The sequence below is a fragment of the Phyllostomus hastatus genome, unplaced genomic scaffold, assembly GCF_019186645.2.
Source record: "Phyllostomus hastatus isolate PE091 unplaced genomic scaffold, TTU_PhHast_1.1 phas_contig_38, whole genome shotgun sequence".
Lineage (NCBI taxonomy): Eukaryota > Metazoa > Chordata > Mammalia > Chiroptera > Phyllostomidae > Phyllostomus > Phyllostomus hastatus.
In genome coordinates, this window is record NW_025333869.1 from 7,237,994 (window position 1) to 7,263,422 (window position 25,429).

Consider the following 25,429-nt stretch of genomic DNA (forward strand, 5'->3'; position numbering starts at 1 on the left):
TCCCGGGGCAGAGACTCCCCGTGCCGCGTGCCCAACCACTCTAACACCCGGGCGGAGGGGAGAGTCGAACCACGAACTGTCAGAGGCACCAATCAGGAATCAGTAAGCCCTGGGGACTGGACCCGAGAACTGGGGGGGAGGGGGGTGTTGATCACCCCCCAACCGGAAAATTCAGGAGTCTGGGCCAAGACCCAGACCATCAGACTCCTTCTTGGGGGAGAACTGTGTGACTGTGTGTGAATGTATCCGTAACTCCACGGGCCGGCCAGGCTTACGGAGTCTGATTGGGCCCTCACCTGCGGCAGTCGTGTAAAAGATCCCCTTTTCCTTTGTTTGTCTGCATCATTTGGGAGAATTCATCATGGGTTGGGGGTGGTTTCTGCCACAGTACTAGCATGTAAGTGGGTACACCACCATTTTGAGTAAAATGGAGGAGGAGCCATGTGAGTGCCCCCCCCCCCCCAGGGTGGAGGTGCATGGTTGTCGTCATCTTAGATGATGGGTCACGTGAGAGCCTCTCCATCTTGGAACTGGGCAAGGTGCCAGGCTAAGGGCTCTCTCTCCAGACTGCATCCATCTGGTTCTCTGTGTAACTGATTCTGATAAGAATGGCTCTGAAGGACATGAACTGAGGTTTAAGGGAAAACATCTGACCTATAGGGTGTTTGCAGGGTCTGAGCTTCAGAAAACTGCAGAATGTCCCTGCAAATTTAGGGAATTTTAGTGAAAGGTACCTGCAGTGCCAGGGACTTTCGGCTGTCCTTCCCAAAGTGGGAAAGGAACCAGGATTAAAAGAATAATGGTTAAATCTGAATGAGTAAAATTACGTATAAAGAATGTAAAGTTTTAAACCTGGAGTAAAGGAAACCTCAACTATTTGTTTTCTGGTTTTGTGGGAAAAGAGCAGTGTTGTTTCTGATCAAAAACCCTCTGTATTTAAAATCTGTTTAAGGTTGCCTGTAACCGGTTGGGGAGGATGCCTTTGCCACTCGGGACCCAGGAAGGGTCATTTGGGGCTGATGAGTGCTTCAGCCAGAGGCAAAGCAGCATGTCTCTGCCAAAAAACCGGCCCTGAAGGAGCATGTCTCTGTGCAAGAGAATGCCCCTACCTGTGTACTGTTCTGGAACTCTGTGTCTTGGATTTTGCTCTGTATCTGATCTGAAAAGAAAATTAAGGATTCCAGGGAAGGTTAAAACTTCACATTCTGTAAAAAAGTAAATAAATTTTATGTATATATATATATATATATATATATATATATATATATGAAGAAGGTCTGTGAGAAACTGTAAAAATAAATAGAAAAATAAAAGTTTTTTAAAAAATTATGTGGTATTAGTTAATAATAAAAGATACAAGGCATGGAAATACACTTAGTGGATATCAGAAAATGTATGAAAAAAATAAAAAAATTTGTAAATGTTGCTAAAGTCTGTAGAAGTAAAGGTTTTAAGAAGCCCGGTGGATATCAGAAGGGAAAAAATTTTCCTTCAGGCTTTGTATTTTTCTTCCTACCTGATCCCTCCAGAATTTGACATTCTGAAGGAGTAAGTGAAAACATAAGGTTTCTTTGCATAAGACCAATAAAACCAGTAGTTAATAGTGGTTTTGTTAACCAAGACTTTGACTAGAATGCCACGCCTGAAGGAGGCATGTATGGGTTCTGGTCATCACCAGAAAGCCCTGAGAAACTGGGATTGACTTGTAAAGCTAGCGTAAGCCCATGGAAAAAGCCTGGTACTTTGGTTGGTTGTGCAGTTCATGGCAGTCTTTCTAGGGAAGGAATGAGGGTTGCTTTCATGAAAGATGACCAAAAAGAAACCTGTGGGCACAATGAAAACCTCAAGAATCTGAGTAAAACAACTGGTACAGGCGAAGCCAGATGGCGGATGTGTGGCTCTGCTTCTGTGCCCTGAGGGGCGGACTGAGAAGTCAATCTAAAGGTTCCCTGTGTAAGTTCCAGCAAAGCAGAATTAAAGATCATAAGTAATCCAGGCTGCTCTTGATGTGTTTATGCAAACAGACAGTCAAAATAAAAAAAACAGAACTCAAAGTAGTCCCTTTAATAACAGTGAGGGTGATCTTAAGGAGAAAAATTATGGTTCAAGGAAAGTCACTGTGCTCAGTATTAAACATCAGAATAACGCAGCTAACTGTCTTAAAAGTTTGTTTTCATTTGAAGGTTAAAACTGGTTTTGTAATATCATCAAAAATGTACAATTTACAGGTATAAAGAACCTGTCAAATTGCCATTGTTAAATGTCATTGCAGAAAAGACCTTGCAACTAAATGCCTTCCCAAAAAACAGTCTCACAGGCACAGAGACTGGTTTGGGGACTATTGTGTAAATTAACCTGTGTGTTCTTCTGTTTTCATAGGACGTATGCCTATAACTTCATTACCTGAGTGGTTGGTTGCAATATAGGCCTCACTTAAGGAGCCCATTTTTCATCATTGCCCCCTGGAGCTCAATGGTTTGGCTAAACTAAGTGGGCTTCACTTTAAAACTGATTTTTCCTTTTCTGTCTTAATGGCTTGAACAGGAAAAGTTTGGGTATCTGAAAGGAGTGAAATCATAATATATTCCCTTCAGCCTGAGTAAAGTATAATAAACCACAAAAGCTTTGGATAAATGTAGCATGCCTTGTACACCTTCCTCCAGATAAGCCATACCTAAGCCCCTGCCTTTGTCATTTAATAGTTATAATTTAATTGTGCCTTCCAACACTTTCCAAATCTGTCACCTCCAGAATATAACCAGGATGCCAACGGTCCAGTAATGCCAGCCTTTGGACACCGAGTCTGTGACTTCCTGGTAACAGCCAACTAACCAGGATTCTGTAAGGTCCTTCCCCTTACAGGAAGGGCTCCCTCCATGCTGCACCCCCTTTCAGGGCACCCCAAACCCACGGGTAGGTAGAACAATGTCCATTTCCAGCCGGAAGCAGTTAACAAGAAGATGAGACCTTCGTCCATTGTCCTTTAAAAGAATTTAAAGTGGGTATATATCTAAAATAAAAAATTGTTACAAGGTACAGCCAAGAGGGGGGACCCCAAATGGACATTTGGGACGGGGTCCATAACTCAAACTGTCCAGGAAATTTTAAGATGTCTTTACCCCTTTCCCCACAGGTGTAAGTTGGGGAGGGACATACAGCAAAAATGCGGGGCTCTTTTGTACAGCACCAGCTTTACAGTTAACCTATGGCGTAGTCATTTAGCATACCTATAGCTTTCGGCTGGTCACTTGGATATGCTAGATGGCTTTGGCCATGCTCTGGGCCAGGGAGATAAAGAAAGACTCCCCTGCTCAGGATGTGACTGGGAGGCAGGTCCCCCGAGTAGGAGCTTGAAGAAGATTGGCTCCATAACTTGGGGCCACACCTGGCCAGACCCATGATAGCAGCCAGACGGGAGTGGGTACCGGCCTGTCCAGGATCTGTGGGCTGTCTACAAAGCAGCTGACAGCTGCCGCCCGGTGGTCCCGAACCCATACACGTTCCTAAGCCAGCTTCCCCCAACAGCAACGTGGTTTACCTGCCTTGATCTGAAGGATGCCTTCTCCTGCATTCCTGTGGCACCTTCCAGCCAACCCATTTTTGCCTTTGAATGAAAAAAAATCTGCACACAGTGGTCAAAACACAGTTAACCTGGACAAAACTGCCCCAGGGGTTTAAGAACTCCCCAACCCTATTTGGGAAAGCCCTAGCAGGAGACCCCTCGCTAAGGGGGGACGGACCTAACGTTTCTGCAGTACATGGACGACCTCCTCCTGGTGACCCCATTCCAGGAATGGTGCCGGGAGGGAACGCACACGCTGCTGAAGTGCCCCCTACAGCTGTCTGCGCAGTCTTCTGTCATGGCCCTTCACGTTGCTCCATTGGGTTTGCCTGCCCCAGGAGCCTGCAAGCTCCCTTGGGGCTCTGGCAATGTCGCCAGGTGCAGAGCTCAGCAACCAGGCTTGCCGGAAGTACTCACGGTGTGATCAGGGGCGCGGACAAAAAATGGCAGAGTTGCCAGCACCCTTCAGAACCTTGTCTAATTTCTAAGAAAAATGCTGGTTCTCCTGAGGAAAAGCCAGCCTGCACCCTGCAGCTGTGGATCTCGGCCCAACTACCAGGTTTAAAGGGTCCAGACATTAGGAGAAAGCCTTCCAAAATATTAAGGGGTGCCTCAGTAAAGTTCCTGCCCTTGGACTGTCAAAGCCGGGACAGCCTTTTAATCTGTATACCCACAAGAGAAACAAGGTAGCCCTTGGGTCCTGACCCAGCCTGTCGGACCATGGCAACACCCAGTGGCTCACCTGTCTAAGCAGTTAGACTATGACGCCACCGGCTGACCACCTCGTCTAAGGGCAGTTGCTGCTGCCGTAACCCTCTTGCAAAAGGCAGACAAGTTAACTCTAGGCCAAAAAGTCAGTCTTCACATACCACATGCAGTGAACAGCCTCCTTGCTGGGAAGGGGCATAAGTGGCTGTTGAACCCCAGGCTGACTCAATGCCAGGGCATCCTCCAAGGAAACCTGAGGGTGCATGTTAAAACCATAAAACAAGTCAATCCAGCCACCTACTTACCGGCAGAACTTAAAGAGCTGGACCATGACTGTCTTAAAGTAACTAAAGAGGTCCACGCCAGCTGGCCAGACCTCCAGGACCATCCCCTGGCCCAACCTGATGTTGATGTTACCCACTACATGGATGGAAGCAGCTATATGGTTGAGGGCAGGAAAGTCGCAGAGTATGCAGACCAGAAAACTGGACTGCCCTGGACAAACTTACTGCTGCAGGAGTCACCCCTTGAATCTACTACAGCCGGGCCAAGACAGCAGCAGATCCTGAAAACCTGACAAGTAGGCCTGTGCCAAAAAACCCACGCTAAGACACTGGAGGATGCCAACCAGTGAAAAAAACACCAAGAAATAAACCGTTGTTCCACAGGGTACCTGACTTTAATTGGCACCCTCGCAGGAGCATTAACAACTGGACTAGTAACTGTGGCCCCTGAAGAATGGAATCCCTGCAAAGCGGTCACCCTTAAAATAGTTTGTCTCTGTTTGATCTCTGTACTTGGATTTATTGTATGCTTTGCTTAACAAATGTGGCCCCTGTCTCCCCCCCAGCTTGCAAATGTAATACACCCAGGCATAGGATTATGCTCAGTGGTAGAGTGGTCTCTTACTATCTCCCAGAGTCAGCTTTCAGCTCCTCCACTAACGTGCCATCTGGTTGCGTTCAGTCACAGCAATCCCTCTGCACTTGGGGAGGGAAGGTATACCAGACTGGAGTAACATCCAGGACCATAAAGTACCAGACCCGGAGGTGTCAGGCATATAGGACCCTGCATCCTCCGGACCTTAGTCCAACACCTAGGGCTACAGTGACTCACAGGGCAGCCACAACAGTGCTAGCCCTCCAGTGGTACCAACACCATTATCAGCAGTTGTAACCCTCCCAAAGACCTCAGCCTTATACCATGTATTAATGATGCTAAAAGGGATAAAACACCTTATAGCATCAAAGGGGTGAATGTGGAAGGAAAAGAAAAACTCCAAAAGTTCCTCTGTAACTGTAACACTTGCAAAATTTCACACAGGACTATAGAAGCTGACCAGTCATCACCAAGGCAACGGCTGGTTATCTCAAGGCCACTGACCTTGCTCCTGCTTCTAAATGCTTGCTTTCAGCAGCTGGTTCCCCCTCCCTTTCTGCCTGTGTAACTGGTATATAAGAGAGACTCCTAACCCAGCTTTTTTGGCTCAGGATTTGGGAATTAACCCCCGCTTGCGCCCGCACGCGTAATAAAGTTTGTGCTTCATGCTTCGTTATCTCCCTGAGTGTGGGTAGATTTTCCACAACAGTCTATCTTTGAAAATGTTCCATGTCCATTGAGAAGAATGAGGTGAAAGGTTCCCTATATATCAATTAAGTCCATTTAACCTAGAGTATTGTTCATTGTCACAGTATCCTTGTTGATTCTTTGCTTGGGAGATCTGTCCATTGCTGACAATGAAGGGTTAAAATCCCCTGCTATGAGTGTTCCTATTTATATCTTTCTTGAAATCCTCCTAGATTTTCCTTATATATTTTGGTGTTCTGATGTTGTATGCATATATGTTTACAAGTGTTATATCTTCTTGATGGATTTAAGTATTATTCAGTGTCCTTCCTTGTCTCTTTCTCCTTTGTTCTGAAATCTGTTTAGTCTGATATAAGTATTACTACCCCAGCTTTTTTTTAATGTCTGTTTGCTTGGAATATTTTTTTCTATCCCTTCACTTTCAGTCTTTAGATTTTTTGTTCTGAGGTGGATCTCTTATAGACAGGATATATGCAGGTCATGTTTTCTTACCACAACAGCTACCTTGTGTCTTTTGTTTAGAGCATTTAATACATTTATATTTAAGGTTATAGTTAATTGGTAGTTATTCACTGACATTTTTCCCATTTGTACCTGTGGTCCTATCCCTCTGTCTCTTTTTCTTTATCTTCTTAAAGGGCCCCTTTAGCATCTCTTGCAACCTGGTTTGGTGGAGATGTATTCTTTAACCTTTTTTTTTTTTTGTCAGGGAAAGTTCTTATTTCACCTTCCATTTTAAATTAGAGCCTTTTGGGCACAGTAGTCTTGGTTGCAGGCCTTTGCTTTTCATTAGTTGGAATATTTCTTGCCATTTGCTTTTGGCTTGTAGTGTTTCTGTTGAGTAATCAGTGGATATTTATCAGAGCTCCCTTGTATGTTATTTAGCAGTTTCTTTCTTGCTGCCTTCAAGATTCTCTCTTTGTCTTTAAATTTTGCCATTTTAATTATAGTGTGTCTTGCAGTGGGCCTCTTTAGGTTCATCTTGATGGGACCCTCTCTGCTTTCTAGACTTGTGTGACTTTTTCTCTCATCAAGATAAGGAAGTTTTTTGTCATCACTTTTTCAAACAGGTTTTCTATCCCTTGATATTCTTCTTCTTCTGGTATCCCTAGTATATAGGTATTATTACATTTCATGTTGTCCTGCAGGTCCTCTAACTCCCTTCCTTCTTTGAGTCTTTTTTTTCATATTGTTGCTCTGTCTGGGAGGTGTTTTTTTTTTTAACTTACCCTCCAGCTTGCTGATTTGATTCTCTGTTTCATCCAGCCTGGTTTAATTCCTTCCACTGTGTTCTTCAATTCAGAAATTGTATTCTTCATTTCCTCCTGGCTCTTATTGATAGTTTCTGTGTTGTTTTTCATGCTGGTATGGTTTCAGTAAGTTCCTTGTAGCTTCTCTGGAGTTCTTTGTAGTTCTCACTAACTTCATTGAGCATCCTTATAACCATTATTTTGAATTCAGTGACGCATAGTTTGCTTGCCTGTATTTCATTTAGCACTGTTTTGGGAGATTCCGCCTTTCCTTTCAGTTGGGGTTTGTTTCTTTGTCTCTCTATTTTAGGTGACTCTGCTTGTTTGTTTCTGTGCATTAGATTGATCAGCTTTGGCTCCATTTTTGTGGTATATTCTTGTGGTTGGAGACCTGTGGGACTCAGTGGTAGAGTCTCCTGAGCTTGATGCTTTGGGATATCCTTTTTGGTGTTTATGGGGGCCCTCTAGTTGTAATTGGCTTTTGGTTGTTGTTGGGCTGGTCGTTGGTGGGTCCTTCTCTCTGAATGGCTGACTGAGAGTAACTCTACCTATCATGTCTAGTGTGCTGTGTAAAGGTGCTGCCAGAACAAAACCAAATAGTCCAGGAAACAAACCCACAACCACAACAGTAACCCCACTCAGAAACACAGTATCAACAGCAAATGAACCAATATTTTAAAAGGTGTAAAGAGATTAAGGGGCTTATGAAAGGAAAAACAAATATGAGATGAGTAACTGAAAGAAAAATTATTTTGAGAGGGTAGAAGAGCAATAATAATAGTAAGGAATAGAGACCAGGGGAAGAAAGAAAGAAAGAATAAAATTTACAGTGTAAATAAAAATGGGAGGGAAGAGGGCAGAATGGAGTAAGAGAAGGGAAGAATATAGTATTAGTTTTGAACAGTAATTTAAAACAATACAGTGAGAATGAAAAAAATATAGGAACCAGATTTGAGAAAAAGAGTCACCACAGCACTATCAACAACAAATGAGCAAAGATTAATATAGGTGGGATGGGATTAAGGGGGGAAAAAGAAAGAAAAAAGCTTAAGAGATGTCTAGAGCAAAGAGAAGAGATTTGGGAGGATAGAGGGAGAAGGAATACTAAGGGTAATCATTGAAAATCAAGATAAGAAAGGGGGATATTGAAATAAAATAAGAAAGGACAAGAGGAAGGCAAAATGGAGTAGGAGAGGGGAATGGTAAAATTTGAGGTTTGAAATACAAAAATAGTGAGGATATAGAAATAAAATTGAAGAAATGCAACAACAACCACCATATCCACAAGCAAAGACTAATAAAAGTGGAGAGAGAATATAACAGAAAGAAGAATGTGAGATGACTAATGACAAGAAAAATGGTTTTGAGAAGCTGGAGCGGGGAGATATAGTAAAAGTAGGAATGGAAAGAAGTCGTAGCAAGAGAGAAAATAAAATTTAAAATGGAAAAAAGAAGGTAAAATGCAGTAAGATAAGAGAGGAGCAAAATACGAGATTTGAAGTAAACTATAATATACAGACTAATGACCTATTAGGCACAAACTCAAAGAACAAGAAATGAATGTTAAAAGCTTTGCAGGAGAGAAAATATCGCAAATCATGAAGAAGACCTCGTGGAATTTTTCTCCATATAATCCAGTGTTTACTAATGTCTTCTCTTTCTGGATCAGCTCCTGGTGATATCAGATGGTGTCCCAGTCTGGCCCTAGGCAGCCTGTTCGAGACTACCAGCAATTTACAGTCTTTGGCTCTCTCCTTCAGTTAATCAATTTAGTCAATTGTCTCCTTCAGTTTAGTCAATCTGTAATTATTAGTCAGGCTTAAGCACCACACGGTGGGAGCAGAGTAATTTCTGTAGATGATAATATTGCTTCCTCTGAGTCTGATGCTACTTGGAGAGGAATTCTTGCTCTGCCAGAGAGAGATGGCTCATGCAGTATGGGGGATGACTCAGCACAATGATCCTGGTGACTGCTCCTGCAGTTCTCTCCCTAAAGCTACCACCCTGAGACTCTCCTTAAGCATCTCAAGTCTACTCTGTACTCCCTTTGCTGGAGCCCAGGGTAAGCGGCTGCAAATGAAATTTTGTGTTGGCCCTTTAAGAGGCTCTCTATGTCTCCAGCCATCTCTCTTTGGGAGATAGAAACCTTGCTGCTTTTCACAGCTGGATGTTTTCTAGGTTTCTTTCCAGCTCTGGTGCTACAGTATGTGGAACTCAGCTTGAAGTTTAGACCTCGCACTTCTTAAGGGAAAAACCCCTTGGCTGCTGAAATTTCCCACCAAGCACTTCAGCTGCCACCCATGGGAGTCCAGCCAGCCCTTTTGCGTCTCCTCTGTACTTTGTACCAGTCACATTGAGGTGAAGTGGTTTCTTCTGTCCGTGGTTATAAGGCTTCCCAGCTATTGTTCAGTTGGTTATTATAGATGATTTCTCTACAATTTAATTGTAATTCTAGATTGGTCTTGGGAGTAGGTCAGTGATTATGTCTATTACAGTTTATTCTATCTTTATTTCTGGCACAGTGTCTGACATTGATAAATACTAAAATATTTGTTTACTAGCCCACTGAATTGACAAACAAGTCCATAGTCTACAGAAAGGAGATGGGCAAAATTGCATTATAATTTTGAAACTCATTGTATCAATTCTGAATTACACATGTCCATAATTGACTCGTGAGACTAGTAAATAAATAATTTATGCACACATATGCTGAAATATTTACTATTAATACATATACTTGTGCGGACGATCCAGTAGAGGGCAGGGCGCTACTTGTAGAAGAATTTAATAAAGTTTTGTGGGGAGTTTTTTACCATAGCATAAATGCTTATATTTATTTATAATCATCATCATCATTAAAACTAAACAATATATTATAATATATAATATGTTATAAATGTTATTTAAGATTTTTGCTACTCTTTTTAAAAGACTTTATTTATTTTTAGGTAGAGGGGAAGGGAGAGCGAAAGAGAGGGAGGGAAACATCAACCTGTGGTTGCCTTTCACAAACTCCCTACGGGGGACCCAGCCCATAACCCAGGCATGTGCCGTGACTGGGAATTGAACCAACAACCCTCCAGTTCGCAGTCAGGCACTCAATCCTCTGAGCCACACCAGCCAGGGCAGTTTTTGCTACTCTTGAAGTTGAAAGATTTATATTTTAAAAACCTTTTACTACTTATATCTTGGTTTGCATTTTATAGAGTGATAGATATGAAATAATAATTTGTAAGATTTGCACAAAATATTAATAATATGTAAGATGGGGTAAGATAATCCTAATTTTGTAAAATTGTGCATTTCATTTCAAATAGTAATTGGGTTGGTTATGTTCTTAAATGACTTTTTTTATGTTCTTACTTGTGTTTCCAAAGCAGCATTAGACAGATTTTAAGTGTTGACAGTTTTGAAGAAGTCCAGTGCAATAATTCTTGACGTCCTAGCTGGCATATCTCAGTGGATTGAGCTCGGGCTGCGAACCAAAGCATCCCAGGTTCGATTCCCAGTCAGGGTACATGCCTGGGTTGCAGGCCACGGCCCCCAGCAACCGCACATTGATGTTTCTCTCTCTCTCTTTCCCTTCCCTTCCCTCTCTAAAAATAAGTAAATAAAATCTTTAAAAAATAATAATTCTCTTTCAGATAAATAAGTTATACTTTATAGCTTGTGAAGTCAGTAAATCATGGCAGTGACTTGTCAATTTTTAAGAGACAAAGACAGGTGGACAAAGGAGAAAAAACTTTCAGCCTGTTTTAGGCTGAAGTTGTCTTTGGGTTAAAAATAAATGTTCAGGTAGACACTTTCTTCTATCCACCTTCCAAAATACAGCCAATATACTGGACACTATAGAAACATAAGGTTCTGAAAGATGCAGAGAATACTGACTAGCTGGCATCTATGGGGCCCTAGAAAAGATACAACATCAGGGTGGTATCAGCAGAAGTTTAGTGGGTGCCTGAATTGTAACCCCACACCCAGTGGTATCAAGATGATTGTCTCCTTCCATGCTTTGGGAATCAATAAAGACCAAATACAGAACCCAAGTTTCCATTCTCAGCAGGCAGTAGAAAGGTAGCTATCCCTTCCCCTGTCACAGAAGGTCTACTAAAACAATACTTTTTAAAAGACTTTATTAATTTTTAGAGAGAGGGGAAAGGAAAGAGAAAGAAAGAGAAAAATCAACGTGTGGTTGCTTCTTGTGCACCCACTGTTGGGGACCTGGCCCACAACTCAGGCATGTGCCCTGACTGGAAATTGAACCAGTGACCCTTTGGTTCGCAGGTCCAAATCCACTGAGCTACACCAGGCCAGGGCATAAACAAGATTTAAATAAGATCCAGCATCTCATGACATAATACCTAAAATGTTCAGTATTCAGTCAAAAATCACTCATCACCAAGAACCAGGAAAATCTCTACTGAAATAAGAAAAGACCATCAACAGACACCCACCCTGAGAAAACACAGATATTAGCATTCTCTAAGATTTGAAAACAGCCATTACAAAAAGGTTTGAATGAGCAATTACAGACCTGCTTGAACCAAATGAAAAAATTGTCCCCACAGAGAAATAGAAGTTATAAAGAAGAGCCAAATAGAAATTTTAGAACTGAAAAATAGAATAACTGAAACTTTTGAAAGGCTCAATGGGGAAATGAGATGGCAGAGGAAAGCATCAGTGAGCTTAAAAAAGAACAATGGAATTACTCAATCTGAACAGTAGAAAGAAACTAGACTATAAAAAGAGAACAGTTTAGGGACAAATGGAAGTATAACAAAACACCTAACATTGATGTCATTTAATGCTAAAAGGAGAGGAGAAAGAGGGCAAAGCTGAAAAAATTACTCAAAGAAAAATAGTTGCTGAAAAATAGAAATAATAACTGAAAATTTCCCAAATTTGATGAAAGACATAAACCTACAGCTTCGAGAAGTTGAGCAAATCAACAGGATAAACACAAAGAAATCCATGTTAAGATAGGTCATACCCAAACTTCTTAAAACTAAAGGCAAATAAGTGTAAGTATCAAGAGAGAAATGACATTGCTTATAGGGAAAAGCAATAAGAGTGGATTACTCATTAGAAAACATGAAGCCAGAAAGAGAACTGCCAGCCTAGATTTTTATATCCAGTGAAACAAACATTCTTCATGGCATTCTCAGATGAAGGAAAAGGAAAGGAATTTGTCATTAGAACTCTCCTTAAATAAAGAGATTTCTTGAAACAGAAAGGAAATAATAAAACATGGAATCCTGGAACATCAGAAAGGAAGAAAAGCACAAAAAGTAAAAAAAAAAGTAAATATAATAGACATTTTTTCTTGAATAATCCAAGTTGTATTTGATGTTTTGTTTTACTGTTTTCAAAAATTATAGCTATTTAATATGCTTCTGAATTTTTATAGGGAAGGCAATTGAAGGCAATTATAAGCAAGGGAGGGTAAAGGGACTTAAAAAAGTAAAAATTTCTATACTTTACTAGAGTTGGTAAAGATGTTGACACCAGTAAATTGTTATGTTATATATAATGTAATGCTGAGAACAACCAATAAAAATATTGATTCAAAGACATGTACTCAAATTCTTTAGATAAATAAAAATGGAATTCTAAAATATATTCAAGTAACTCACAGGAAGGAAGGAAAAAGGTAACAAGTAAAAGAAATAGATTTAAAAATGAATATGCCCCTATATATAAATGATTACATGTATTGGGTTGGCCAAAAAATCCATTTACTTTTTCCCTAAAATAAAATACTTTTTATTTTCACCAATAACTTTATTGATTTAGATATTGTGAATATGTCAGTTATCTCCCATGTGGTATATATTGTTCTCAATTACTCTCTGGATTTGATAGCTATCAATTTCAACTTGTCTACCCAACCATGAGGCATCCTCCAGAGAAATCTCCAGCACAAAACTTTTCAAACCACATTTGACACATCCTTTCTTGCATTTCAGTTGCATTTTTACCTTGCTTAAAATAATAAAGCATAATATGCTAAAAATGTTGTGTATCTTCTTCCTCCCTCATTATTAAAATGGCTATACAAAAATTCACCAATTTTCATAAGTTTTTTAGAAAAAGAACACTGATATGACAGCTGTCATAATACAATCTAACAGAATTGTTTCAAATGAAGTTAAATACAACTAAGCACCACTAGAGCCATCTTACAGAATAAACCAAACAAACTTTTTGGCCAACCCAATATATGATCTAAATTCACCAATTAAAAGACAGATTTACCTGTACTTGAACAATGATTAAAATAAAATTAAAAAAAAAGAAAACAAGAAAAAAAATAAAAGACAGATTTACAGAGTATATTAAAACACATTATATACTGATTACAAAAAATCATTCCAGACATAATGATGTCTAGGCAGCTTTATTTGTAATAGCTGAAAACTGGAAACAACTAGTATATCATCAGTAAGTGAATAGATAAACAAATTGCATTATTCATACCATGGCATACTAAGCATACTTAGCAATAAGGAGAAATTAACCATTTATACTTGTGTGTATCTAAATAGATCTGAAGAGTTTCTTCTTTATGGCCAAGTAGTATTCCATTGTGTAAATGTCCCATGGTTGTTTTATCCACTCATCTACTAATGGATACTTGAGCTGCTTCCATATCTTGGTGATTGTAAGTAATACTGCAGTGAACATAGGGCTACTTATGTTCTTTTGATTCAGTGTTGTACCTTTGGATATATTCCCAGAAGTGAGGTAGCTGGATCAAAAGGCAAATCCATTTTTAATTTGTTGAGGTATCTCCATACTGCTTTCCAGGGTGGTTGCATTCTCACCAACAGTGCAAAAGGGTTCCCCTTTCTTCACATCCTTGCCAGCACTTATTTGTTGATTTATTTTTTTGATGGTTTATTTTGATGATTTATTTATTTTTTTAAAGATTTTATTTATTTTTTAGAGAGGGAATGGAGGGAGGAAGAGAGAGAGAAACATCAGTCTGCAGTTGCTGGGGGTCATGGCCTGCAACCCAGGCATGTACCCTAACTGGGAATTGAACCTGCAACACTTTGGTTTGCAGCCCGTGCTCAACCAACTGTGATGATTTATTTTATTTTGATGATAGCCATTGTGACGGGTGTGAAATGATATCTCATTGTGGTTTTAATATGCATTTCTCTGATGATTAGTAACATTGAGCATCTTTTCATATGCCTATTGGCCATCTGTATGTCCTCTTTGGAGAAGTGTCTCTTTAGGTCCGTTGGCTATTGTTTAATTGGGTTGTTTGTATTTTTGGTGTTGAGTGTTGTAAGTACTTTATCAATTTTGGATATTAACCCCTTATCAGATGTATTGGCGAATATGTTCTCCCATTCTGTGGATTGTCTTTTTATTTTGTTGACAATTTCCTTTGCTGTACAAAAACTTTTTACTTTGATGTACTCCCATTTGTTTATTTTTTCTTTTGTTTCCTTTGCCTAGGGAGATATATCCAATAAAGTATTGCTATGAGCAATGTCCAAGATTTTACTGTGTGTGTTTTCTTCTAGGATTTTTATGGTTTTGAGTCCAATATTTAAGTCTTTGATCCATTTTGAATTAATTATTGTGTATGGTGTAAGAAGATGGATTAGCTTCATTTTTCTACGCATATCTGCCCAATTCTCCCAACACCGTTTATTGAATGAACTAACTTTAGCCAATTATGTTTGCTTGCTTCCTCTGTTGAATAGTAAGTGACTATAAAGGTATGGGTTTATTTCTGGGCTCTTGATTCTGTTCCATTGATCTATGTATCTGTTTTTATGCCAGTACCATGCTGTTTGATGCCAGCTGTTTGATGCTGTTTTGATTACTATGGCTTTGTAATCAAAGTTTTGATATTCGGTAGCGTGATTCTCAGGATTGTTGTTGCTGTGTGGGGCCTTTTCTGGTTTTGAATAAATTTTTGAAATATTTGTTTTAGTTCTGTAAAATACGTGATTGGAATCTTGATAGGAATTGCATTGAATCTATAGATTGCTTTGGGTAGTATGGGCATTTTAATGATGTCAGTTCTTTCTATCCATGAATGTGGAACGTGGTATGTGCTTCCACTTGTGTCTTCTTCAGTTCCTTTTTTCAGTGTCTTATAATTTTTCATGTACAGGTCTTTTACATCCTTGGGTTAGGTTTATTCCTATGTATTTTATTCTTGTTGAAGCAGTTGTGAATGGGATTGTATCTTAATATTCCTTTCTGTTCATTATTGAGTATAAAAATGCAAATGAGTTTTGGATATCAATTTTGTATCCTGCCACTTTGGTGAATTCATTTATCAGTCCTTGTAGTTTCTTGGTGAAATCTTTGGAGTTCTCTATTACAATATCTTTTCATCTGCAAAATAAAGACAGCTTTACTTCTTCCTTTCCAATTTGAATGCCTGTCATCAGACGTCTTGTCTGATTGCAGTGGCTAGGAATTTGATACTTTTTTGAATAAGAGGGGTAAAAGTACACATCCCTGCTTATTCACAATCTTAAGGGGAATGCTTGTACTTTTTGCCTGTTGAGTCTGATGCTGGCAGTGGGTTTGTCGTATATGGCCTTTATTGTGGCCTAATCCACTTTGCCGAGAATTTTACCCTTTGCAACAGCATGGATGGACCCAGACGACATTATGCTAAGTGAAATAAGCCAGTCAGAGAAAGACAAACACCATGTGATTTCACTCATATGTGAACTGTAATGAACAAACTGAACTAACAAGGAAAATTGGGACAACCTCATAGATGGAGAGCAGAATGACAGCTGGGAGGTGGAGTGGGATTATGGTAGGGGGTAGAGAATTGAGCAAACAGGAGAAAGGACTCATGGACCTGGATAGCAGTGTGCTAATTGCATGGGGAAAGAGGAATATAAGGGGACTAAATGGTAATGGAAAAAATACAATAAAGATTGAATTAAAAAATAGATCTGAAAGGCATTATACTTGGTGAAAAAGGTCAGTCTTTAAAGGACATACTTGTCATATACTCTGATTTCATTTATATAACATGACAAAATTTTACAGATGGAAAACGAGTACTGGTTGCTAGGTTTAGGTATGGTTAGAGGAAGGAGTTTGTGACTGTAAATGGGCAGCATGAGGGAGATGTTTGTTGTACTGGAGCAGTTCTTTATTGATTATATTGATTTTGGTGGTGGTTATAGGAATGTACATGGGATAAAATACCATAAAATTATACACATAAACTGGTCCAGTATTAATTTCCTGGTTTCAATATTGTACTATAGTTATGTAAAATGTAACCATTAAGGGAAACAGGGTGATGGGTAAATTGGACCTCTGTGTATACTATTTTTGCAACTTCCTATGAATGTATACTTATTTCAGACTAATTGTTTTGCAAAAAGATAAGTTATAAGTAAGAAGAGTTTGAATATTTTAATCAAATGCATTAATATATATTACGTATTTTCAGGTACAGAAAGCAAGTAGAGGTGGGAAATTATAAAAGAAAAACAGGGGCCATGTCATTTTTATGCTTCAAATTATGATTTAGAAATTATGGTTTTAACTTACCAAAGGTACTCAGAAAAGGAAAAATTTTAAGATTGTCTTGTGTGTCTCTAAAATAGTAGAATGCCTTCTATGAGTGTATTATTTTTTTAAATTTAGCTTTTGTTTTTATTAGAGTTGAAGAGGCTTTAAAGGTTTATATGGAAGAGACAGCTATTTAACCACTTTGGATTCTTGAGCTATTTTGTTTTAATATGTAAATTTCCCAATATAGAAGATTAGGATTTAGCTACCATTCACTTCCCCCATCACCAGTAGCAAAGCCTTATTTCTGTTTTCCCATTTTCCCAGTATAGTTATACTTATTTCAATTAAGTATTCTGTTTTCTTAGTAGGATGGTAAAAACACTGTATCTAGATGTGATTGCTTTTCTGCTCTTCTACAACTTTTTGTTTTCCCCAGAATTAATAATTGTCTTCTGTTGTTTGTTCACTTGCTTAGTTTTCTGTATATCTGTCATTAATAGATATACCTGTATATCCCTGAATTGCAAATATATTTCTGTTCATTTTGACTAAAAATTTTCTCATTGTGATAAGCATAGGTTAAATTTTAGAGCTTTGGTGTAAAAGACAGTTCTTAGTGTTGAGAACTCCCTGTAAAACCAGAGTGAATATAAATTGTCTTTGTTACTTTTTCTGTTTACTTACAAACCCAGTCCAGCTGCAGGTAGGCGAATAGCTATTTTTCTATTTCAGCTTGTAGCAAAGGAAATCTATAGATATTTTTAAATATCTATATTCTGATAGCAGAGGAAATCTATAGATATTTGTGAAGAGTCTTTACGTTATCAATTCCAAATACTGGTCCCATAAGGAAGTAGGGAGAGCTGTGGAACAGAGGTGAGGACATGGGTTCTACATCTGATTAGTTGCTTAATTGATGTTCACAATCTAGGATGATTAGGTAACCTCCTTTGCCTCAGTTGTCTCTTCTCTGCAATTATGACAGTATTAGACTGGATTATAAATATGACCTCTTCTAGTTCAAGTGTGATTTCAAGTAGATAAATGATTTACTTTAATCTTGACTGTATCCCCTAGTTAAGGGTGGTGTAATTTTTAGTACTTTTAAAGAAGTACTCTGATGTTTAGAGTGAAATTAGATTAAAAGGCCTAAAGTAATTTCTGAAACCTAGTAGAGATGGGAAATTATAAAAGACAAAAATGGGCCATGAATGTCAACTTTGTTGTGCTTTAAATCATGACATGGAAATTATGTCCTGGAAAAGGAAAATTCTAATGTTATCAGAAACTTCACTGTTTACTATCCAATAATATAGTCTGAAATAATGAGTGTTGCTTTTATGGCGATTTCTTTAAATTCTAGACTATTGAAGTCAGATGGGTCCTTGAAGGCTTCTGAGAGAGTTCTTGATGGTCAAGCAGTTTTTAGTTGATATAACCAAGGGCAGAGTGTACTATTCTTTATTTGTGTTTTATTTAATTGTGAATGCTTATATGAGAGGTATATGATATTTGGCATACTTAATTAGTTTTCAGAGGACATTAAAGGTGAATGCATACCTTTGGAAATAAATTTGTAAGTTCGTCTTAATGCCCCTGTTAGTACTGATAATACGCATTATTATGAAATCCTATAAAAAGCAGGTATGTAATTTAAGTTCATAGCCAACATCACTGACAACAAATTTTATTGGTTCTCAGGTACTCGAAGAAGCAGAAGCCCAACATTTATATCAGTCCATTTTGCCTGATATGGTGAAAATTGCACTCTGTCTGCCAAATATTTGCACCCAGGTTAGTGGAAATAACCTTCTTCCCTGGTAGCTTTCTTCTGACTCACAGTTAAACTCTTAATGGTCCAGGTCAAGGAAGCAGAAGAGAGAGAGGGAGGGGGAAAAGTTTTTGCCAAAAAATATGATGATTTTGCTAGAAAAGGTTAGAGGATAAAGGAATGCTAGAAAAGGACATTAAAAATACAGCATTCAATTTCTGAGCTTCAGTTTACACTGTTAAAGTTTGCTTACTCAGACTTCTTTTTCTTTTTGTTTAAACTTCTAAAAAATACAGTAGTGATTATTTCAAAAACATACTAATGGATTATCTTCCAAATGGCTTAATAATACCTACTCCTTCCTCCTCTACTCCCCAAAGTAGTATATTATATAATAAATGAACTCATGGTATTTTCTTAATTTTTAAAAATAGAAGAAAGAATCTGGTAATACTCCATTTTGTCTGGAGTTTTAAAATTGCTTATTACTGTATAACAAATTACTTCAAACTTGAGTGCCTTATGGGCCTGCCTTTACATAGGCTGGCTGAGGGTCCTCATGACCTGGTTGCTGACTTCTCCAGAATAAGGTGCTCAAGGGAGACAGCAATGAGTGCTATTGTATTTTTTTTTATCTAGTTTTTAAAGGCATCCAGCATCATCAGTGCTACTTTTTCTATTCATTAGAAATTAGTTGCTCAAATCTAACCCACACTCAAGGAGGTGGGAATTAAACTCTAATTCTTAAAAGAAGGAGGAAGTTGCATACACATTTTTAAACCGCCACAATGGTTTGTTCTTCATGATTTTCTTCCTATATTTCTCTCAACAGTGGTTTGAATTTGCCTGTGTCTTTTATTTCTAGGGCCAGCCCCCTTGGCTACATGGATGCTAGCCAGGGTCCTACTTAACATTGTTTCTCTCCACAGAGGCTCTGGGGGCATTTTGGGTGGAGTAGTTTCTGCATGTGTGGGATGGTCTCTCATACTTTGGTCTGTCATTAGGGTATCCCAGAGACCACAAACATAGTCCTCGGGACAACCAAAAACCATGTCCAGAACCCTGTGGGCCATTCTGCCACCTTTACATGAGAACCATTGAATGTTTTTCCAGTGTGCTCTACTTGTTAGCATTTCACTGTGGTATTTCTAATTTTATGTAACTTTAATTTTACCGCATTAATGCACTGTGTCTAAAATAAGTTTTTTTCATTGGGCCAGATAAATATATTTTAAAACTCACCTGGTTATTTATGTTGGAAGTTTCAGGCATACCTTGAAGATAATACACAGTTCACTCCAGACCACTGCAGTAAAGCAAATATTTCAATAAAGCAAGGCACATGAATTTTTTGGATTCCTAGTGCATATAAAAATTATGTTTACACTATACTGTAGTCTATTAAATGTGCAACAGCAACAGCAGTATGTCTAAAAACACAATGTACATACCTTAATTATAAAATACTTTATTGCTAAAAAATGTTAACCATAATCTGAGCCTATTGGAAAAATGTTACTAATAGACTTGCTGGATGCAGGGTTGCCACAAATCTTCAATTTGTAAAAAACAAGGTATCTGCAAAGTGCAATAAAACAAGTTATGCCTGTATTTGTTTGCTTATGTTTTGTGTTTATTCTTTTTTCCTTTCCCTCCTTGCTTTTTGCCTCACCTAGTAAAAGCTCTCTCTGCCTCTTAGGCTCTAACTTTCACTTCCTCTGCAAAGCCCCTACCTCTCCCAGCCAAAGCTAATCCCTCCTGTAGCACTCAAATCATATTTAGCACATTATTTGTAATTTATGTCTTTATATATCTATCTCCTTTGATTATGTTCTTCCTCAAGGGAGCTCCTCTTTGTGTCCCCAAATTTAATAGTGCTTAATTAAATGATTTTTTATTTTTAAACTTATGTTCAATATTATTTTGTATTAGTTTCAGGTGTATAGCATGGTGATTAGACAATCATATATTATACTTTACAAAGTGTTTCCCCCTAATATTTCTAGTAGACACCTGGCACCTTACATAGTTATCATAGTATTATTGACTATATTGCCTATGCTTTATTTTATATCCCCATGATTATTTTGTAATTATCAATTTGTACTTTTTATTCCCTTTACCTTTTTCATCCAGCCCCCAAGGCCCCTCCTCTCTGACAACCAGCAGTCTGTTCTCTGTATCTATGAGTCTGTTTCTATTTTATTTGTTCATTTATATTGTTCTTTAGATTCCACATAATTAAATGCTTTTGAATTCAATGTGTAGTTCATGATTGACAGTGTATTACCTTTAGACATGCATGAATCACTTAATCTTCTCTTCCCCTCATCCTTAGGAGAGAATGTTTTCATATTTTATTTAATGATATATTTACTCAAAAGCTTGTAAATTTGTAAGCTATAACAAGTCACTTGGCAGAACCAAAATTAGACTCGTGGCTCCCCAACGTTTTGTCCTGATTTAAGATAGCTTTATTCTACCATTAGTGTATTACTGGGGAGAACATTTTAAATCTGTGCTGTCTACTGAAAGGTAAATTCTGCTGCAGAGGTAACATTTTAATTTGGTATCAAAATATATTTTGACAAGTTAAATTACATATATTGTTATTTAATTATCACATTAACATTCTCTAGACCAAATCTGAATGGTGAATATTCTATTTATAAAAAGAAGATTAGCTTGGATGGAGCTGGAAAGCATTATGCTAAACGAAACAAGCCAGGCAATGAAAGAAATACCATATGATCTCACCTTTAACAGGAACCTAAACAACAAAACAAAGAAACAAGCAAAATATAACCAAAGACACTGAAATAGAGAACAGGCTGACAGTGACCACAGGGGAGAGAAGAGGGAATTTCAGGGGACAATGGGAAGGGTTTACGGGAACAAATTTAAAGGACACATGGACAAAAACTAGGGGGAGGGTGGTAATGGGAGGGAAGTGGGGAGGGTTGGGAGGGTGGGCTGGATTGGGAGTAAAAGGGAGAAAACTGTACTTGAACAATGATTAAAATAAAATTTAAAAAAAAAGAAGATTAAAAGAAACAAATTTTGGACATGTACTTTCGGAAAGGTCTTTTTTTATATTAATTAGCTTATTTTTTTTAGCTGAGTGCTTGATGGTAAGATTTCCATCCTCAGATTTTTCCCAAATGAGCTTTCAGGCATTTCTTCCTCACCAAGAGAACAGAAATCATTTATTCTATTTAAAATTACCCTATTTGGTTATTAGGGAGACAAGAAAAGTTTGTGTTTAAAGTGTCTTAAGCTTAAAATATGACCATTAATTTTTAATATCATACTGTGGGTAACTTAGTATATTGTAGTTAAAATCTCATTTCTTACTAAAACCAAGTACAAGTTTGCTTTAAGCCATTGACACATTGTTACCTTTTCTAAACTTATTGCTGGATTGTAAATAAATGTATAAAGTGGGAAATGGAGAGCAATGTGACAAACTTCCTCTTTCTTTGAAATACTGATTTCTAAGGCCTAAAATGAGAGAATTTGAATACCAAAGTGAACATAAATTCTTTATGCTTCCCTTGTCTGTTTATCTTTGTATTTTTCCAAGAGAAATAGTTGAACTGCAAGTTTAACCATCTCTTTTTCTAGCCAACTCTTATTCTAACAATTATGTGTATTTTTTGTTACTTGGAGAAAAGTTCATTCTTATAGTATTGCAGTTTTGATTTCTCTTGCCTGCCTTTCCTCAGTGTCATTTCTGGTGTTGGTTCCTGAGATATGATCAGAACAGTTCTTTAGTGGTTTGTGATTAATCTAGGTATCCAGGATACTTAATTTTGGCTCTTATTGAAAGAGAAAAGGAAAAGCATCCTCTAAACATTTTGAATTTAACAACTGATGTGTAAAAGAGATGTTGGCAGTTGGTCTTTGGTTTTACCATTGTGTCTTTAAACATATTTAAACATTTAGAATAGAATAAAACCCACTGGATACAATAATCAGGTCCTGTGGATTATACTGAAACTAAAAGGTCAATAAGTTTGGGTTTGGTACAACTAGAAGGAATTTCAGACATCAAATTTTTGAAGATAAAATGCCCTGCTTCTTCCTTGAATTGGAATGCTTAGGTAGGAAATGCTTGCTTTAAAATTTATACGTAAGTCTGCATATATATGTGTGTGTGTGTGTGTATTCTATTAATTGCTGTCATAAAATTAGATTGAGTTTCATAGAAAAATTGTCAATGTGAAGTGTGATTCAGAATTAGAAGGAAAAGACTTATTGAGTTATTTTCCTTAGACTATTTTATTTAGGACTAAAAGAAAAATTATTCTAACAATCTTTAATATAAGTGAGAACAAAATTTTTATATGCGATAATAGTTAAATTTAACATTGTATTATTCTCATTCACCCTTTGCTTTAAGTTTTATTACATGGGTAATGTGTTTTTATTTCTTACTTGCTAAAGCAATCTGGTTTTTCACTAGTAAGTAATGTTTTGTGTTCTCTTCACTATCATTATTATTGATAAGAAATCTGCAGTTAATCAAAGCAGTACATTTTTCTAACAGTATTGCTGATTTAAGAGTTCAAGAGAAGCCTGATGTTATTTTTACTTTAATTTAATAAATGTCATTTGGTGCCTCTGCTTTTGAAATTGCTGAACTAATTATTGCATTCCTTGTCTGTATTTTTTTCTTTCTTCTGTCAGCCAATACCACTCCTGAAGCAGAAAATGAATCATTCCATCACAATGTCACAGGAGCAGATTGCCAGTCTTTTAGCTAATGCCTTCTTCTGCACATTTCCACGTCGAAATGCTAAGATGAAATCTGAATATTCTAGTTACCCAGACATTAACTTCAATCGGTATGTTTTCTGAAAACATCTCTTTAACAATGAAATGGAAAAGGAAGGAAAGAACTAATAATATTTATAGAGTAATTTGCCATAGGCTAAACATTTTATGTGTACTCACCTAATTTATTTTTTATAATACAGTTAGTTGAATAGTATTCTTGCCATTTTGCAGGCAAGATAAGTTTATAGAACTTGATTAGGATATAGGAGCCAGTAAAATGCAGAGCTGAGGTTTAATCTCAGGTCTGTCTTACTCCATGGTCCGTATTCTTTCTACCCTGTCAGAATGTCTTCCCGTCTTGAGTTTCCTGAATTCTTTATTCCTCTTCAGTGTGATTATTCACAAGAACATTTATTGTACATTATATTCTTTGTACGCTGAAAAAATGTTAGAGCTGAAGTGCAGGTCCTCCTCTTTATGAAGTCTGAGTTTAAAATCATGAGTCTGACTATCTTAGGAGACTTGAAAAACATTTCTGTTAAGATGAAAAGCAAAAATGAAAGTTGACTTTGACTTTTTATAGACATGACTAATTTGTCAATGTATTATTTTTAAATGGAAGACAAAAATATTTATATTATTTGCATACAATATTACGCTGTGAAGGTGTTGATAAAGTTTTAAATTCCAACCATTTTCCAAAGTGATTACTCTCTCCATCATCTACATAAACAATGTGAAATCTTCTTTGCAAATGAATATTACATTTTTTTTCTTTCTCCCACTCCTTACTCCCAATGACACAACCCTCCTTCCTGGGAAAATCTCTATTTTTTTCCTTTTTACCTGAGAATTATCTTTTGGCATCTGTAGATAGAATGTAAGTTTTCTTCCCTCATATCAGGGGCTGCCTTCAGGAAATTGTTACAATATATGCTCCTCTTTCCCAGTATGCTGTGTCTTCCTCCACTACCTCCCTCCAATCCCCATCTCTTGCCTCTGAGGGTGAGGCTGTGTGGGCAAGTTCAGAGGAGGAGATACCATTGAGGAGCACATTCACGCTTTTGTGTGCTGTTCTGTTTTTGTCTTCAAAGTTGAATGGTGCATTAATGCCATTTATTTTAGTTTACCTTTTTAATGGTCTTAAAAACGTTTTTTTTCAATTCATTTTAGATATGTAAAAAGTTGCAAAGGTAGTACTCAGAATTCCTGTACACAACTAACCCTGCTTCACCTAATGTTAATATTACTATGTTAACCATAGTAAAATTATCAGAACCAGGTAGAACCAGTATTATTATAATATTATTAACTACAGACCTTATTTGAATTACAGCAGCTTTTCTAATATATTTTTCTGTTCCAGGACCCTCCCAGTTTGCACATTGTATTTAGTTTTCTTTTCTCCTTCACTCTGTTTCTTAGTTTTTCTTTTTCTTTTATGACTTTGACACTTTTGAAGACTACTATTCAGTTATTTTGTAGAATGCCCCTCTGTTTAGGTTTGGCTGACATTTTTGTACAAATGGAGTAAAGATAATACATTTTGGCAGAAATACCACAGAACTGATGTTGTGTCCTTCTCAGTGCATTCTCAGTGGGTTCATGATGTTGACGTATCCTACTACTGGTGATCATCTGGCTAAGGTGGTGTCTGCTTGGTTTTCCACTTTATGGTTACTGACTTTTCCTTTTGGGTTAATAAATATCTTGGAGGAGATATGTTGGTACTATGCAAACATTTTGCCTCACATTTCCCCCACTAATTTTAGCACCCACTGGTGGATCTTGTCTGCAACAGTTATTACTGTAGTGTTTGCCTATTGTGATTTTTAATTCCATCTTCCTGCATTTATTAATTGGAATTATAAGGAAGACCTATCCCTTCCCCTTCTCTCCTATATATTTGTGTGTGTGTGTGAAATGTGATAAAAAGCTTATTTTTAAACATATATTTTATTGATTATGCTATTACAGTTGTCCTATTCCCCCCGCTTTATTCCCTGCTGCCCCGCATACCCCCTCCCACCTGCATTCCCTCCCTTTAGTTCATGTCCATGGGTCATATATATAAGTTCTTTGGCTTCTATATTTCCCATACTATTCTCAACCTCCCTCTGTCTATCTTCTACCTACCATTTATCCTACTTATTCTCTGTACCTTTTACCCCTCTTACCCCACCCACTCCCCCACTGATAACCCTCCATGTGATCTCCATTTCTGTGATTTTGTTCCTGTTCTAGTTGTTTGCT

The 25,429-nt window shown here is 37.6% G+C and overlaps 1 protein-coding gene across 6 annotated transcripts in view; it reads left to right on the forward strand.

The window, feature by feature from the left end:
* PARG (poly(ADP-ribose) glycohydrolase) overlaps positions 1 to 25,429 on the forward strand; it is a 216,280-nt gene that overhangs the window by 85,561 nt on the left and 105,290 nt on the right. For all 6 annotated transcript variants that reach the window (XM_045841862.1, XM_045841860.1, XM_045841861.1 and 3 more), the window contains 2 exons: positions 18,328 to 18,420; positions 23,087 to 23,244. In XM_045841862.1, the coding sequence (XP_045697818.1) occupies positions 18,328 to 18,420; positions 23,087 to 23,244 (251 nt within the window). The remainder of the gene's footprint in view (positions 1 to 18,327; positions 18,421 to 23,086; positions 23,245 to 25,429) is intronic.